Source organism: Bos indicus x Bos taurus, chromosome 13 (assembly GCF_003369695.1).
Source record: "Bos indicus x Bos taurus breed Angus x Brahman F1 hybrid chromosome 13, Bos_hybrid_MaternalHap_v2.0, whole genome shotgun sequence".
In the NCBI taxonomy this organism is placed as follows: domain Eukaryota; kingdom Metazoa; phylum Chordata; class Mammalia; order Artiodactyla; family Bovidae; genus Bos; species Bos indicus x Bos taurus.
The window spans coordinates 48105320-48123109 of NC_040088.1; the positions used below are offsets into that span (position 1 = coordinate 48105320).

Sequence of the window (17790 nt, forward strand, 5' to 3'; positions counted from 1 at the left end):
TTTCCTGGCTTCCTCTCTCCTCCCTTCCTTCTTGGAGGTGGTGCCCTGGTGCCTTCCAAGCACCTGGAACACACCTGTATTGTGACAACTATTAGATTGTTTTCTTTGACCTGGCTGCCTTGACCAAGCGTTTCTAGGTCATGCTGTCTCTGCATTTTCCACTCCTGGCTTAGAGGAGTTCAGTAAATAGATTCAGATGATTGGATGAACATTTTAAAGTTGAAGGCTGTTTGTACTGAGCACAATGGCAGCTTTCATATTTTGGTTATTCTTGAAGTTTGTCTCTTCATGTTCTCTTACAGTCTCTACTGCTTTCCCCGTGTGTCTCTTATTTTCTTGCGTTTTCTGTCTTGTTTTGGCTTTGGTCCCTTTGTAATATTTACTTCTGTGCTTAATGCTTTTAATCCAGCATCTTCCTCTTATAATCAGTCATTTGATTAGAGTTCTTTTGTTTAGGTTGCCTGTTTTTCTTTCCTATGATGAATTAAAGGTTTCAAGAAGAAATGACTGGGTGGCACTTTCAGCAAGTTTGATGCAGAGACCCCAACATAGAAGAGAGCTTTAGTTGCTCATTCTCCGTGACCCAGTGACAATTCTTTGAGTTCCAGGCACTTGGGTGAAATTTTTTTTGCATCATCTAAGTTTCCTATGTTAGAACATGCTCTTTCAGTCTTTTTTTCTGGAAGAGAAGGCCTGGCTTCTGACATGCTGAAACTTTGGCATTTATTACACCATTTGTTGTGTTTAGAACAGTTTTCCCACTCTCAAACGTGTCTTGCATCTCCTAGTATAGAGATTCTTTCTTGTACTGTCTCCAGGGTAAACCTGACATTTTCTGTCAGGAAGAGACCTGGGGGTCTCACTGCTCTAAGCATCAGGCATCCAGGCTGGGCCCTTCTGGTCAGACCTGGCACTTCAGCTGCTAAGCTTTTGGAGGCTCTGCCTGAATGTCTGGTTTCTTCTTGGCTTTCTTTACTGCTGGTTTAGGACCCAGTGTTCTCAGATCTCTTTCAGTCATTGCTGCTTGTTCATCAGTTCTTCAACGTAAAATTTTTGGTTGCTCTTGTCTTTCCTATTCTCCATCTTTAAGATTTTATGTCATTTTACTCTCATTTCAGTAGTGCTTTGGGGTAAAGGTAGATGCTGAGTTTATATCACCATCTTTACCCCAGAGCATGTGCTCTGAAACAGCATGTAGGTGCCACCCAGAGGGGCTGAGTGTCACTGGCATGCGTGGCCTGGTAGGAGGGGTAATAGGACTTGACCTTGTCTGTAGATTGCCAGTGTTTCATACAATACTTCTAAGAAGTAAGTAATTTCCATAGAAATGAACAGAGAGAAATAGGGTGGCATAGGAGCTTCCCAGGTGGCTCAGCAATAAGGAATCCACCTGCCAGTGCAGGAGACATCCCTGATTTGGGGAGATCCCCTAGAGTAGGAAAGGGCAACCCTCTCCAGTATTCTTGCCTGAGAAATCCCATGGACAGAGGAGCGTGGTGGGCTACAGTCCATGGGATCGCAAAGGGTTGGACATGACTGAGCAACTGGGCATGCACACATACAACAGGCTGTCATGTTTGAATAGGCTGAGAATGATTTCTCTACGGCAACATGGTTCAGTAGAGCTTCCTGTCATCACATTGTCCATTGGGCAGCCACTTGTTACCTGTGGCTCTCAGGCACTTGAAATATGGTTAGTGTGACTAAGGAACTGAATTTTTAATTTTAATGGCTATCATTTGTATATTAGTTTAATAGCAGAAAAACAGGAGCGAGAGTAAAAAGGGAGAAGACTCAACAGCTGAGTTGTTTCCTGGGTTTGAATGCTTTAGGGGTTTTGAGAAAACAAAACTGGCCCTGTCTTAAATCAGGGGGTCTTTTTTTTCCTTCAAGTTTTACTGCTTTCTGTTAAAAACTTTTTCTGGTGAAGACCAACAGTTATAGACACAGTCTGTTTTTCATCACTGTACATTCCTAGAAATATTCAGTACTTTAATATAGATATACTTTAAAGTGGATTTACTTTTCTATTGTAAATATATTCCTGGAAAAAAGAAAAATAAGATACAGCAGCTAGAAGAGCATCAGTATATATGACTGGCCTGCTGATAATTTGAAATAATAAGGCATGTGCCCAGGTCCCAGGAAAAATAAATCTAAGTGGACCTGTATATAAATTCTTCAGTTGTATAACAGTGCACATAAAATGTGCTGTTAAAAAATGAGTAACAGTTTTAGAATTTAGTATCAGTATTAGAATCTGGAATGATTTTTGAGTACTTAAGTCAGTAACCAGGGTTTTAACCAAAAAATAACCAAAACCACACCAAAAAACGGGAGGTGGTAGTTTGAAGAAACCTTGTTTTATGAATTTCTCTCTGGCTGTTACAGATAATCATTCAAAGTCAAATATCAGCTAACATTCAGATTCTTGGTTATGTGCCTGCTGTATGCTGGACACTGTTGCTGTGGACTGGCCAGTGGGAAGAGGGAAGGTCATCACTGCCTTGGACTGGACAGTGGTCTCTCTAGTCCCAGACTGGGGTCAGGGAGTAGATAGCATGAATGCTGCCATAGTGTGGTCAGGTGCTTGCTGATGGAGCACAGGACAAAAGGCTGGGCGCCCCCCTACAGCTAGGAAAAGAGAAAGCCTTTTTAGTGGGGGTTGATTAGTCTTTTAAGAGTGGGAGTTTGTTTGCCTGCATTTGTACAGTGGGAGGTGGATTAGAATGGATGAAGGATTTCATGGTGGCTGTATATTTATCCATAACTAGGGAAGCGATTACCTCTAAAGATGTAAATACTGTTAGGAAAGGTGAATTGTGTGAGTCCACTGTGCTGTTAAATGAGTCTTACTGAATCCCGGTCACTGCAGAGGCCTGCCTCTTAGAAATTACCAGAAGTTTTTCAGAACTCTTAGAACATTCAGTTTGTATGTGTCTTGGATGAGTTGTTGAAAGTAAATGCACAAAAGGGTAATAAGACTGAAAATGGAGATCTAAATTAAATATCGCTGATCAAAGATAGTACCAGGATTTAAGTTAGTGAAAGATGGGAACGGTCTACATTTTCATTTATTACTAGAAAATTGATGACCTCAGAGGATAGATTACGAATCATTGAGCGTCGATGGACAGTCTGTTCACCAAAGTTCATGTAAGGTTAATTTTACTGTAGTATAATTGCTCTCAAATCCTTTTTAATGGAGTTTTAATCCTACTATTTATACTATATATAAAAAACCCTGACCAATAATCAGATCAGATCAGTCGCTCAGTCGTGTCCGACTCTTTGCGACCCCATGAATCGCAGCATGCCAGGCCTCCCCGTCCATCACCAACTCCCGGAGTTCACTCAGACTCACGTCCATCGAGTCAGTGATGCCATCCAGCCATCTCATCCTCTGTCGTCCCCTTCTCCTCCTGCCCCCCAACCCATCCCAGCATCAGAGTCTTTTCCAATGAGTCAACTCTTCGCATGAGGTGGCCAAAGTACTGGAGTTTCAGCTTCAGCATCATTCCTTCCAAAGAAATCCCAGGGCTGATGTCCTTCAGAATGGACTGGTTGGATCTCCTTGCAGTCCAAAGGACTCTCAAGAGTCTTCTCCAACACCACAGTTCAGAAGCATCAATTCTTCGGCGCTCAGCCTTCTTCACAGTCCAACTCTCACATCCACACATGACCACAGGAAAAACCATAGCCTTGACTAGACGGACCTTTGTTGGCAAAGTAATGGTCTCTGCTTTTGAATATACTATCTAGGTTGGTCATAACTTTTCTTCCAAGGAGTAGGCGTCTTTTAATTTTATGGCTGCAGTCACCATCTGTAGTGATTTTGGAGCCCAGAAAAATAAAGTCTGACACTGTTTCCACTGTTTCCCCATCTATTTCCCATGAAGTGGTGGGACCAGATGCCATGATCTCCATTTTCTGAATGTTGAGCTTTAAGCCAACTTTTTCACTCTCCTCTTTCACTTTCATCAAGAGGCTTTTGAGTTCCTCTTCACTTTCTGCCATAAGGGTGGTGTCATCTGCATATCTGAGGTTATTGATATTTCTCCCAGCAATCTTGATTCCAGCTTGTGTTTCTTCCAGTCCAGCGTTTCTCATGATGTACTCTGCATGTAAGTTAAATAAACAGGGTGACAATATACAACCTTGATGAACTCTTTTTCCTATTTGGAACCAGTCTGTTGTTCCATGTCCAGTTCTAACTGTTGCTTCCTGACCTGCATATAGGTTTCTCAAGAGGCAGGTCAGGTGGTCTGGTATTCCATCTCTTTCAGAATTTTCCACAGTTTATTGTGATCCACACAGTCAAAGGCTTTGGCATAGTCAATAAAGCAGAAATAGATGTTTTTCTGGAACTCTCTTGCTTTTTCCATGATCCAGCAGATGTTGGCAATTTGATCTCTGGTTCCTCTGCCTTTTCTAAAACCAGCTTGAACATCTGGAAGTTCACGGTTCACATATTGCTGAAGCCTAGCTTGGAGAATTTTGAGCATTACTAGCGTGTGAGATGAGTGCAATTGTGCAGTAGTTTGCGCATTCTTTGGCATTGCCTTTCTTTGGGATTGGAATGAAAACTGACCTTTTCCAGTCCTGTGGCCACTGCTGAGTTTTCCAAATTTGCTGGCATATTGAGTGCAGCACTTTCACAGCATCATCTTTCAGGATTTGGAATAGCTCCACTGGAATTCCATCACCTCCACTAGCTTTGTTCGTAGTGATGCTTTCTAAGGCCCACTTGACTTCACATTCCAGGATATCTGGCACTAGGTGAGTGATCACACCATCGTGAGTATCTGGGTCGTGAAGATCTTTTTTGTACAGTTCTTCTGTGTATTCTTGCCATCTCTTCTTAATATCTTCTGCTTCTGTTGGGTCCATACCATTTCTGTCCTTTATTGAGCTCATCTTTGCATGAAATGTTCCTTTGATATCTCTGATTTTCTTGAAGAGATCCCTAGTCTTTCCCATTTTGTTGTTTTCCTCTATTTCTTTACATTGATCACTGAAGAAGGCTTTCTTACCTCTTCTTGCTATTCTTTGGAACTCTGCATTTAGATGTTTATATCTTTCCTTTTCTCCTTTGCTTTTCGCTTCTCTTCTTTTCACAGCTATTTGTAAGGCCTACTCAGACAGCCATTTTGCTTTTTTGCATTTCTTTTCTATGAGAATGGTCTTGATCCCTGTCTCCTGTACAATGTCACGAACCTCTATCCATAGTTCATCAGGCACTCTATCTATCAGATCTAGGCCCTTAAATCTATTTCTCACTTCCACTGTATAATCATAAGGGATTTGATTTAGGTCATGCCTGAGTGGTCTAGTGGTTTTCCCTACTTTCTTCAATTTCAGTCTGAATTTGGCAATAAGGAGTTCATGGTCTGAGCCACAGTCAGCTCCTGGTCTTGTTTTTGCTGACTGTATAGAGCTTCTCCATCTTTGGCTGCAAAGAATATAATCAATCTGATTTCGGTGTTGACCATCTGGTGATGTCCATGTATAGAGTCTTCTCTTGTGTTGTTGGAAGAGGGTGTTTGCTATGACCAGTGCATTTTCTTGGCAAAATTCTATTAGTCTTTGCCCTGCTTCATTCCGTATTCCAAGGCCAAATTTGCCTATTACTCCAGGTGTTTCTTGACTTCCTAGTTTTGCATTCCAGTCCCCTATAATGACAAGGACATCTTTTTTGGGTGTTAGTTCTAAAAGGTCTTGTAGGTCTTCATAGAACCTATCAACTTCAGCTTCTTCAGCATTACTGGTTGGGGCATAGACTTGGATTACTGTGATATTGAATGGTTTGCCTTGGAAACGAACAGAGATCATTCTGTCGTTTTTGAGATTGCATCTAAGTACTGCATTTCAAACTCTTTTGTTGACCATGATGGCCACTTCATTTCTTCTGAGGGATTCCTGCCCACAGTAGTAGATATAATGGTCATAATGGTCTGACTTAAATTCACCCATTCCAGACCATTTCAGTTCTCTGATTCCTACAATGTCAACATTCACTCTTGCCATCTCTTGTTTGACCACTTGCAATTTGCCTTGATTCATGGACCTGACATTCCAGGTTCCTATGCAATATTGCTGTTTACAGCATCGGACCTTGCTTCTATCACCAGCCACATCCACAGCTGGGTATTGTTTTTGCTTTGGCTCCATCCCTTCATTCTTTCTGGATTACTTCTCCACTGATCTCCAGTAGCATACTGGGCACCTACTGACCTGGGGAGTTTCTCTTTCAGTATCCTATCATTTTGCCTTTTCATACTGTTCATGGGGTTCTCAAGGCAAGAATACTGAAGTGGTTTGCCATTCCCTTCTCCAGTGGACCACATCTGTCAAATCTCTCCACCATGACCCGCCCATCTTGGGTTGCCCCACTGGCATGGCTTAGTTTCATTGAGTTAGACAAGGCTGTGGTCCTAGTGTGATTAATAGGGCATGTTAATCTATAGCTTTGCTTTGTGTGATTATAAATTTCTGAAGTAGGGAATATCTTTGAAATAGAATGTGAAATATTTTCCATTTCTGTTTATTTAAGATGCAGAAGATAAGTGTATAATAGAAGGCCACAACTGTACATTTGTTGGCGACTTGAATAGAATTAAACCTTCACGAAACACAGAAACACTAGGTAGGTGTTTTCCTTTTCTTTGTTCCTTTTTGGACTGAAATAGACTTTCTTATTATCTTTCTTGTTTTATTTTCTTACAGAATTACTACTGAAAGAATTTTTTGAGTATTTTGGAAATTTTGCCTTCAATAAAAATTCCATAAATATTCGACAGGTAAGTACTATTTCATATTTGATTATTAGGTATATGGTCTTCTATTGTACTAATATTTAATGAGTGTAGTTTTCAAAGCATTCTAACAAATGTCATTGTATGTCAACTCTTGATGATAGAGTGATAAAAAATTGACACGTATTGGAGCTATATGACTTGGGCCAAGATTCATCTAGTAGACCAGTTCTTTTCAGCATCTGTCTTTGTCAGTTTGCCATGATATCTTTGTCATCACCTACTACTAAGACTGTATCCTTCAAAATATGGAATATATTCTAAAAAGTTTTTTAGAAAGCGTAATTTTATATACACTTCTATAAACCAGATTGAGTTTCTGTGGAAGAAATGGAATACCTAGTCTCAAAGATAGATTTTAGTAATTCCCTCAATTTGAGCCCTTAGGGTTTAATTTACCTAGGCAAGTGAATTTATTATTTTGGTTCATCTGAGTAGGCTGAATGACAGACATTTTCCGTAAAAGAAGAGCCATCAGAGCAAACTCCAAGCAGAATCTGTTTACAAGTGGGGGATACGTGAGATGGCCTCTGGGTTTATTCTGTTTAGTGTGTGGATATTTGGTTATAGCCCGTGTAAGACTGGCTTCATAAAACACATACTCAGATATTCTTTTTTGCTGTTTTTTCAACTCTCCTTTTTTCATCCTTCCCTGACCCTTATCCTGTTCATGGAGACTTTGTTTAAAAAAGGAAAAAAAGAGAGAAAAAGTGTGGGATAGAGAGGGTAAGAGACACAGAGCTCTGGAATGTAGTTTAGAAGACAAAGGTCATAGAACACAGGAAATGCTTCCCCCTTTATATGCCCTCACTACTCAGGGCTCAGAGAGAACGGTAGGACAGCACCCCCGCTGGACAGTGGCTTGAGAGGCATTAGGGAATTAACAGGGGCTGCCCACAGTGGAGACTCCTGACTTGGTTTTATAGTATTTATGTATGTGATATCATTTGAAAGAGGAAAAGATTATGTAGATTAGTGGATCACTGATGTTCATGAGTCACCTCTAGCTTTTCCTTTTAATTCTATGAGATATCTCACCTGGCAGAGCCTTGTTTAAGTTGAATCTTTAGGAATGTATATAGGAAGCTTTTAATGTTTTAAAATACATAATGGATAATCCTTTGTTCCTTCTCTACCTTTCTCATTTCATACTTGTGAAACATTAATTATTATATTTAAGGCTTCTAATTTTATGTGCTTCTATTTTGTGTGTAATAGATATGTTTTTAGGAAGTCCCCAAAATAACTATCTTATGCCATTTTTCTTTTCCATATTTTTTTTTTCCTTCCCAGTTCTATTCTGTTAGATAAACGTTATGTTATTTTAAAAATACTTTTATTGGTTGACTTAGTCCAGATACCTCTCATTGGAGCAGTGACATCATCATCCATAGCTCATAAACCTAATTTATTTTTCTCTAAAGAGCACTCATAAAACCAGTGGAAAAAGCCAGTCAGAAGTACACACACATATATACACTAACACATAACATGCATACATACCGAGCTCCCTTGGGGAAGAGATTCTTTACTCTGTAAAGTTAGTGCTGGTGTTTTATGTGTTTTTGACATTTTATTAAACCAAACAGTTTCTGTATCTGAGCCCTTAATATATTCATACATCTTTTTCTTCCCGGTAATGATCTACAGGGAAGGGAACAGAACAAACCAGAATCTTCTCCACTGCACATTCAGAATCCTTTTGAAACTTCTCTCAACGTTAGCAAAAATGTAAGTCAAAGCCAACTGCAAAAATTTGTGGATCTGGCCAGAGAAAGTGCCTGGATTTTACATCAGGAAGGTAAAGACCGCCCTTCGCCATCAAGTAATCAGCCTTGGGGGTTGGCAGCCCTGCTGCTACCTTCTGTAGCAAATAATATGTCTCTTTCCAAGAAGAAAAAGAAGCCTGCAAGTGAAAGAATTAAAAACTTGTTGGATTCCATAAAAAGTAGCGGTGCAGAAAATTCCACAGCCACTAATGGGAGAAGAGCAATTAGCACTCAGGCATGATGGCTGCTCATTTGCTTTCAGAACTGGTTTTATCCTGTAAGCTGGTCGCTGACTGCCTGGAAGAACTGTGTGAAGCCCTGGCAGGTCATACTTCCATCCAGTGTCTCTCTTCTCATGATCTTCCTGTCGGGCCCTTTAAACTGGTCTGAGATTCTGCGATATGTTCAGTCTGAAGGCAGTGGCACCATATGAAAATGCTAGCCATAGGAACAGGTGAAAGAAGATTAGAATGTACTTCAGATAAAATATACAAAGCAGGTGGGAAAAATCAGTCCTAGAATCAAACCATTGTTGATATCCGCATCAGTCTCTGGGTGTAAATCATTTAAAGGGACTTCTAGGTATGTATATATGTAGGCAATGAATACAATAAAGTTGAGAAATTTGATAGAACTCCTTAGTTTTGTATTCTTCCAAGTATTCTTTCACATATAAATACAAACATATTGGTACTGATTTCCAAAAACGTTAATATTTTTAAAAGAGATGAATATAGGTACTTCGGTTAGTACATTCTAGATATTCTAAGCTAAAAATATAAAAATATTGGTACTGTGTATTTAAAAATATTAATCAGCTTTTCTATCTTCAAAAATAAAATCCTTTTTCTACTAGTATGTGATATTCCAATATTCCTTCAATCTTGTTTCAGAATTCTTTCTCCCTGTGGGAAGTAGATAGTATTGAAGTATAATTTCCTTTATAGTCCCTGTAGAGTGACTGTCAGTTTATGAAGCAAGTAGTATAGTGTCTGAGAACACAAACTTGAGCCAAACTGCCTTCGTGGTGAATCACTGTCTCTTTGGGTCTCGTCTGTAAAATGGGGGTGATGGCAGTGCCTCCTTTGCGGTGGCTGTGGAGATTAGATCAGCCCACAGGAAAGTGCAGGGCCACAGGCAGGCCTGGCATGTAGTACCGTATTTGTAATGTTGGTGGTAGATAGTCATTATTCATGCTACTCAGAACTCAGATTGAGAGATTGTACTGGTTTTCAAAATAGTTTCCCATCTAAATTTTAGGTCAGAAAGTATGAGCCCTGCTTGAGGTCTTATGGGAAGCTCACTAATAGAACTGTTGTGAAGCAGGTAAGTTCTGTGCCCATGTGGCTAGGCAGTTCACTTTCACATCTGAAACCAACAAGCAGGCATCAGTGTTCTATTCAAGTGGCGTCCTTAAACTAAAAGCTGTTTTTCTTTCCTTTTTGGGGTGGGGAGGGGGGCTGCATGCAGCACAGCTTCTGGGATCTTAGTTCCCTAACCAGGGATGGAACTTGGGCCCCAGCAGTGCAAGCACTATGTCCTAACCACTGGACTGCCAGGGAATTCCGTGTTTGTTTTTTTAATTAGGTTAATTCTGTTGGACTAGATATGTGTACTGAGAGCTAGAAAGAGGTTTAAAAAGCATATTCAAGCGTTTTTAAATGATTTTTTCCATTCATAAATATTTAACTGGACATATTTCTTTTTTAGGTTGGTGTTAAGTCTAAAATGATCATTTAAAGCACATAAAGCATTAATGTGTATATGTGTTCACATTTCTTTTTGTTTTTATAATTTATAGAATAACTTTGACACCCTAGGTCTGTTTTACTTTGCAGAATGAGGTTTACTTACGGGATGAGTTTTAATTTACATCAGTCTTTTACATGAAGTTTTCTTTCTAGTAAACTGCATAAGGACTACAAACAAATTTATAATGTTTTCTCCTAAGTTCATTGTGTATGTGTGAGTCGTTTAGTTGTGTCCAACCCTTTGTGACCCCATGGATTGTAGCCTGTCAGGTTCCTCGTCCATGGGATTCTCCAGGCAAGAATACTAGAGTGGGTTGCCATTCTGTTCTCCAGGAAATCTTCCCAACCCAGGGATCAAACCCAGGTCTCCTGCATTGCAGGCATATTCTTTGTTATTTGAGCTACCAGTGATGCTAATAAATTCATTGTATCAGTTTCCAAATTTTTAAAAAATAGTTTTTATTAATCTTAGGGATAATCAGTAGTTATTTGTCATTGTCATTTCTTAAACTAATTGCAGCAATAAAGGTAAAGAAAAATTTTTAAAGTTTTTCTTTTCTAGCTGTTATGAGGCTTTTAGTCACTAGCTCTCATGAACAATGGGTTTTATTCTCTATGTGAAAATAATTTGATATGAGTTTACCTGGATCACATTGCTTTCAGTGTACATCATTCCTGATTTTATAGCCCACTAGTCTGATTCCTGAGTTATTACCCATTTTTAGGAAGTTAGAGAATTGACCAAGCATTCTAGGAAAACAACATATGATCTGTCTCCCTCACAACTTCCAGTTGTCATAGAGAAGAGGGAATAAGACATTTGAAGTAGGACTTTCTTCCTGCTCTCGTTTACTGCTTCCCTCTTTGTTTTGCTCTAGGTTGAGAACAGAATTAGACTCTTAAGTCACCTCTGTTTCCTAGAAATCCCCTGGCCTTAGAAGTACAGCTCTATTCGCTTCCCTACAGCCTGCTGCTGCCGACAGTAGGAAAATGCAGCATTTACATGTGAGTTAACACCTGCGCAGGGAACACCCGCTGCGAAACCAGCAGACGAGCTGCCAAGCAGCCGCGGCTGGTCCGGGTAGCAGCTCTCTGGTCCACCCTCCAGAGCTTGGTGTTCAGTGGTGAGTAGCTGTCTGCTCTCGGTTCATCCCCTTCAGGAAACACTGTAGGAGTGGAATATTCAAAATACTGTAGCAGGGAAGAACTCTTTACTACCAGAGATGATCAGAGAAGGTTTCATCAAGTAGGACGGTAGGCTTTGAAGGGACCATGGTCTCCGTCGACCAGAGGAGAGACATCAGGATTATCGTTCTGGGAACAGAAGACAGTGTGAATAGGTGTCAGGGAGATGAAGTATGTTTGGAGAAGGGGCAGTCCAGACAGGTGGGGTGGAGTTTTTGCTGTGATGCTCAGAGTCAAGGTTTAGAGAGATTGTGAAGGACGGCCTGTGGCAAGTTAGGAGGTTGAGTATATTTTCAGTGGTAAAGCATTGAAGATTTTTGTGTATGAGGGAAATAAACATTAATCAGTTGCTTTTTTAGGTGACTAATCTATTAATAAGTGTAGTTATCAAGTGCCACTCCTTTTTTCTTAGCAAATTTGAGTACTTTAGGTCCCATCGTTAAGTTAGATAAAATTTGGTTGTTAAATTTTTCACACAGGTCCAGAAGCTGACCCTCATACACCTAGCAAGAGTATTTCACAAGAAAGTTAAGACTAAGTGGTTTAAAGCTATTGCACCAGGAAATATCATCAGGTCATGACATATGATTTTATGTAAAGCCTTACTAATGAGAAATTCTTTGTAGTATATACTTGGGAAGGAATGAAAACATAACCAGAAATCACTTTTCACCTTGGGATGATGTTGGAAAATTTATTTTAAATACTTGAAAGGCTTATTTTAGTTTCCATGCTGAGCTCAATTACTTGTGGATACATACTCCAGCAAGTATAAACATTACAGTGTTCCTCTGGAATTCCCGTGGAGCAACTCCCAGAAAATGTCTATTTTAGATGGAATCTTTAAACTGAAATATCTATGACACAGGATATATAAATCAACACAAATTATTTTTAAAATACACTATATTTTAAATGTGATCCCTTATGTTATCTGTGTGTATGTGTATTCCCCCATCTTTTAAGTACTCAGTGGAGTCAAAACTAGGCTAAAGACAGTAGATGAATACATTTAAACCTTTTTATTCACAGCAGAATTTCTAATCTTTTAGGATATGGTGCCAAGATATTTCTAAAAGAGTATTGGAAAGATGGGACTTGAAACAGTAATTGTTACACCGTGAAGAATACATAGGTAAAATACTTAATTTGGAATAGGCCAACTCTAAATTAATGAAAAATATAAGTTATAAATTATCTTTTCTGGGTGTGTTTTGAAGTATGACACATTGAAAACTTGCTGTAATGGATGATGTGAAATAAAATGGAGCAAATTAATGAAAGATTACAAATTAAGTCAGTGTTACATTCTGTGTCACCAGAACTCATTAACGTGTCAGGTACAGTGGAAGTCATCCATTTTGAAACGTCCTATTGCACAGTTCAGTTACTTGGCTTAGGTTAATGTAGCTTAATGATTAGGATTTTAATTAATCTTCACTTAACTTACACATGGACTTGGAGAGTATATGAGATAACATTAATATCATCTCTTTTTATCTCAAAAACTGAGTAAAAGATGGATTATGAAGCTGGCTGATGCCTTACAATGAATTTCTAAATTTAAAAACTGATTTTTTTATTCATTCCATGAAAAATGTGTAAAGAATCCACCTGCAATGCAGAAGACCTGGTTTGATCCCTGGGTTGGGACGATCCCCTGGGGAAGGGAAAGGCTAAAGGGCTTCCCTCATAGCTCAGTTGGTAAAGAATCCGCCTGCAATGCAGGAGATCTTGGTTCAATTCCTGGGTCAGGAAGATCTACTGGAGAAGGGATAGACTACACTCCCGTGTTCTTGGGCTTCCCTTGTGACTCAGCTGGTAAAGAATCCACCTGCAATGCAGGAGACCTGGGTTCAATCCCTGAGTTGGGAAGATCCCCTGGAGAAGGGGAAAGGCTACCCACTCCAGTATTCTGGCCTGGAGAATTCCATGGACTATATAGTCCATGGGGTCGCAAAGAGTCAGACACTACTGAGAGACTTTGAAAATGTGTATTACAGTTCTACAGATAAACATATCAGTATAAAACTGACACAAGCTTCCCCTTGCTTTTCTTTTTTAGCAGTTAATTTGGTGATTTTAGAAGGGTTGTTTGTGTATGATTTATGTGAAAATGTTCCCTTTCCCCATGTTCTCTGGTTAAACCTACAGTAAGCATCTTTGAAATTTCCCTGCTTCATTTCTTGGCATCACTGGTTATAAAGCTTGGTTACCAGGACTGAGTGGTCTCCTTCAGCTTTATATCACTGAATTTTTACACAAGAGACTTACAGCATTTCTTGCATATTTTATATTTTTATTTGATCAAAATATTTTTATATTTTGGTTTCTTCACTAAAGAAGTGATGTCTAAGAATAACAGTGAGCAGTGGCACTTCACTTACCTGTTATTAAGTGATAAGATGGGTTTGAATAAATATATTTTTTCCATATATCACTGATTTCCAGAGTTTCACGCTCACTTCTGTATATAGGACTATCAAATCATTATTGTAGTCCCACCTCTAAAACTTTGTCACGCTCACTTCTGTATATAGGACTATCAAATCATTATTGTAGTCCCACCTCTAAAACTTTATCATGATTGTGTACTGGACTTTGTGCTTTACCTCCAATTTGACCTGTTTTAAATTAAAATTATTTTCTTCCTTAAAATTGGCTAGCTTCATTATTTTCTTATTTCTGTTGTTGGTACCATTATTCTCTGCCACCATAGCTCAAACTCAGAGATCCTTTGGACCCTTTCTTTTTTTGCACTTTGTTTTATTAATTCTGTTTCTGTTATGATCAGCTTAGTTTATGTCATTACCTCTCTTCTAATTTAATAATCTACTAGCTAGTTTCCCAACCCAATGTTTTCCTTCTTTTGTGTACCTATGTAAACAGCCATCAGTTTTCAAAGGAATGGGAGGCCAGAAAGTACATTTTACAGTAAATTAATATTAAGTTATATGTGTTTGTTTATTGTAATTCTAAAGTTAGCTTGGAATTTTACAGAGCTTTAAGGTCATTCTAAATATGAGGTATACAAAATAGATACTGGTTGAAAATTCTAATTAGTAAAAAGCACTGGCTTCTTCTGTAACCTCAGAATATATTCTGTGTATAAACTCCACTGATTTTAAAGTTTTCAAACTTCTCTACTTGTGACACTTAATCCCAAAATACTGGTATAATGGAGTTATTCATTCAGTAAACATTTAGCCATGTTTGCTCTGTACCAGACACTCAAAATTGAGGCATACCAAGAGATGAAAGGTTTGAATTGCTAGAAAAATGATTTTTGTTCTTGGATAGAAAGGCTCAATATAAGGGTAACAGTTTTGCCTACATATCAGTTAATGATGACGCAGTCAATTAAAATCCCATAAGGATTTTTAAAAGAAACTTGAAAGTCATTGAAAGTGTATGAGTAAGGATATACAAAACTCACTAAGAGAAAGAACTTTTTTATTTTGACAAATGACATGAAAATATAAAGTAAGATAATTAAAACAGAATATTTCTGATTTGAGATAGACAAACCAATAGAACAGTCCAGAAATATATTCAAGATATATGTGGGGATTTATAGTGGTATGATAAAGGCTAACATTTCAGGTCAATAGAAAGATGGAGTATTCAGTAAATCCTGTTGGGACAACTGGTGTGTGCTTAGTCACTTCAGTCGTATCTGACTATTTGCAACCCCATGGACTTGTAGCCCACCAGGCTTCTCTGTCCATGGAATTCTCCAGGCAAGAATATACCGGCGTGGGTAGCCATTCCTTTCTCCAAGGGATCTTCCTGACCCAGGGATCAAACCTGCATCTCTTGCATTGCAGGCAGATCCTTTACCATCTGAGCTACCAGGGACAACTGGTAGCTACTGGGAGGGAAAAAAAACCAGTTTGGTCCCAGTCTCACTCTTACACCCAAATAAATTCCAAGTGGGTCAGAATTTGAATGTGAAAGGGGAGAAGTGAAACCATAGAGTACTAAACAGATCCTGGACGAATATTATGAACTTCGAGTAGAAAAGGGTGCCTTTTCAAATATGACATGAATTTATAAAAGAATATATTGATAAATTTGACTACTTTAAAATGAGAAGCCATGCCACATAACAGCTGTAAACAAAATTCTGATACTGTAGAAAAGGGCTATTTTTTTCTAATAATGAGCTCCACAAATGTATAAGTAATAGGCAAAGAAAAAGATAAGCAATTAAAATGGACAAGTAATAAAGATGGTCAAGCTTACTGATAATTATGTAAAACTTTATTATTATGGAGAATTTTGAACACAGAAGTAAACTGAAAAGTATAATCAGTTCAGTTCAGTCAGTCGTGTCTGACTCTTTGCGACCCCATGAACCGCAGCACGCCAGGCCTCCCTGTCCATCACCAATTCCCAGAGTCCACCCAAACCCATGTCCGTTGTATCAGTGACGCCATCCAACCATCTTGTCCTCTGTCGTCCCCTTCTCCTCCTGCCCTCAATCTTTCCCAGCATCAGGGTCTTTTCAAATGAGTCAGCTCTCCTCATCATGTGGCCAAAGTATTGGCGTTTCAGCTTCAACATCAGTCCCTGCAGTGAACACCCAGCACTGATCTCCTTTAGGATGGACTGGTTGGATCTCCTTGCAGTCCAAGGGACTCTGAAGAGTCTTCTCCAACACCACAATTCAAAAGCATCAATTCTTTTGTGCTCAGCTTTCTTTATAGTCCAACTCTCACATCCATCCATGACTACTGGAAAAACCATAGCCTTGACTAGACTTTTTTGCATAAATCCATCACCTGTTTCAGTAATTAACTCATGGCAAATTTGCTTTAATGTGTAACCCCATTTATTTACCCAATCGGTATTATTTTAAGCATATTTCAGTCATTCTGTCATTTTATCTGTAAATATGTCAGTTACCACCAAAAGGTAACTTTTTTATAACATGATCACAAATTATTATCAAACCTAAGTAGAACAAACAAAAACAATAAATCTCTCATATCTTCATACCCACTTAGAGTTCAAGTTTCCAATTGTCTTATGGATATCACAGCTGTCTTTTTTCCCAAGAATATTTGAGTCAGGATCCAGTTACAGTCCCCACACAGTGAGTGGTTGACCTGTTTCCAAAGTCTTTAATTCTTAGGTTTCTGCTTCATCTCTCTTTTTCTCCTGTGATTTATTGGAGATACGGGATTGTCCGTCATACGGAGTTTTCTCAAACATGGACAGTGCTGATTTTGTTGACACATATGATTCTGTGCTGTGTAGTTGTTCAACATTACTTAATGATGTAAAAATATCTTTTATCAGTTGCAGAAAACTTTCAATCTTTTTTTTTTTTATATATATCTTTTGTGTCTTCATTCTGGGTGTTTCTAACCTATATTACGGCTCATTAACTTTTTTCTTTAGCTGTGTCTAATTTTTTAAACCCATTCATTCAATTCTTAATTCCAATTGAGTTTTTTTTTCCCCCAGTTCTGGAGTTTCTATGTGATATTTCAAATTATTTTTTCTGATTTTCTGACAGAATTCTTAGTCTCCTCTTTGATTTTCCTATGAAGTCTGCCTGATAACTCAGTTATCTGGTCTGCTCTGTGACTCGTGATGCTGACTTCCCTCCTAGGCTGCCTGACTGGTGGTGGTTTGTGTGTTGACATTGTGTGTGGAAAACAGATGAGGGAGGGCACCGTTGATCTTCCTTCAGAATGGATTTATCATTGTTTCTGGAAGGTGGGTGGGGGCACTTAGGATCCTGGATCACTGTGGTCCAGAAGGGGCTTGAGATTTGAAGTTGGGTTCAGTTCCGTATTCTAGCATCACCCAAAGCCAGGAGTGCCCAGCAGGGCCCTTCTTCTTGGGTGGCCCTGAGCTCCAGTTCTTGTCCCCTTTTCCTGCCATCCTTCTGAAAGTCCTGCTCAGCTCTGATCGCCTCGTTGGCAGGCATCTCCATGGGGAAAGCAGTCCCATGTGGTAGGCTCACCTCTGTAGATTTGCATGGCCACAGTCCTTAGGCTTTCACTGCCTTGTTAGCATGTGGATGCTTTCAAGCTGCTGCCGTTTGTCTTGCCCAGCTGCAGTGAGAACTGGTATGTACCACTCAGTCTGCCATTACTAGAAGCCACTGAGTTCTTCTTGACTCCAGCTTCTGGTCCTATATGTATGTATAAACATTTTTGGTTTTATAGGGATGATGTATACTGTTTATACAGTTTACTTCCTTGTAAGGGGCTTTCACATGATGTCTCATTTGCCAACAAGCCTTGAGTCGTGCAG

General features: G+C 39.1%; 1 protein-coding gene across 2 annotated transcripts in view; it reads left to right on the plus strand.

The window, feature by feature from the left end:
• MTPAP (mitochondrial poly(A) polymerase) overlaps positions 1-9218 on the plus strand; it is a 30467-nt gene extending 21249 nt beyond the window's left edge. For both annotated transcript variants that reach the window (XM_027559740.1, XM_027559741.1), the window contains exons 7-9: positions 6554-6646; positions 6727-6800; positions 8466-9218. In XM_027559740.1, coding sequence (XP_027415541.1) covers positions 6554-6646; positions 6727-6800; positions 8466-8825 — 527 coding nt within the window. In that variant the 3' untranslated portion in view covers positions 8826-9218. The remainder of the gene's footprint in view (positions 1-6553; positions 6647-6726; positions 6801-8465) is intronic.
• The last annotated feature ends 8572 nt before the right edge of the window (positions 9219-17790 follow it).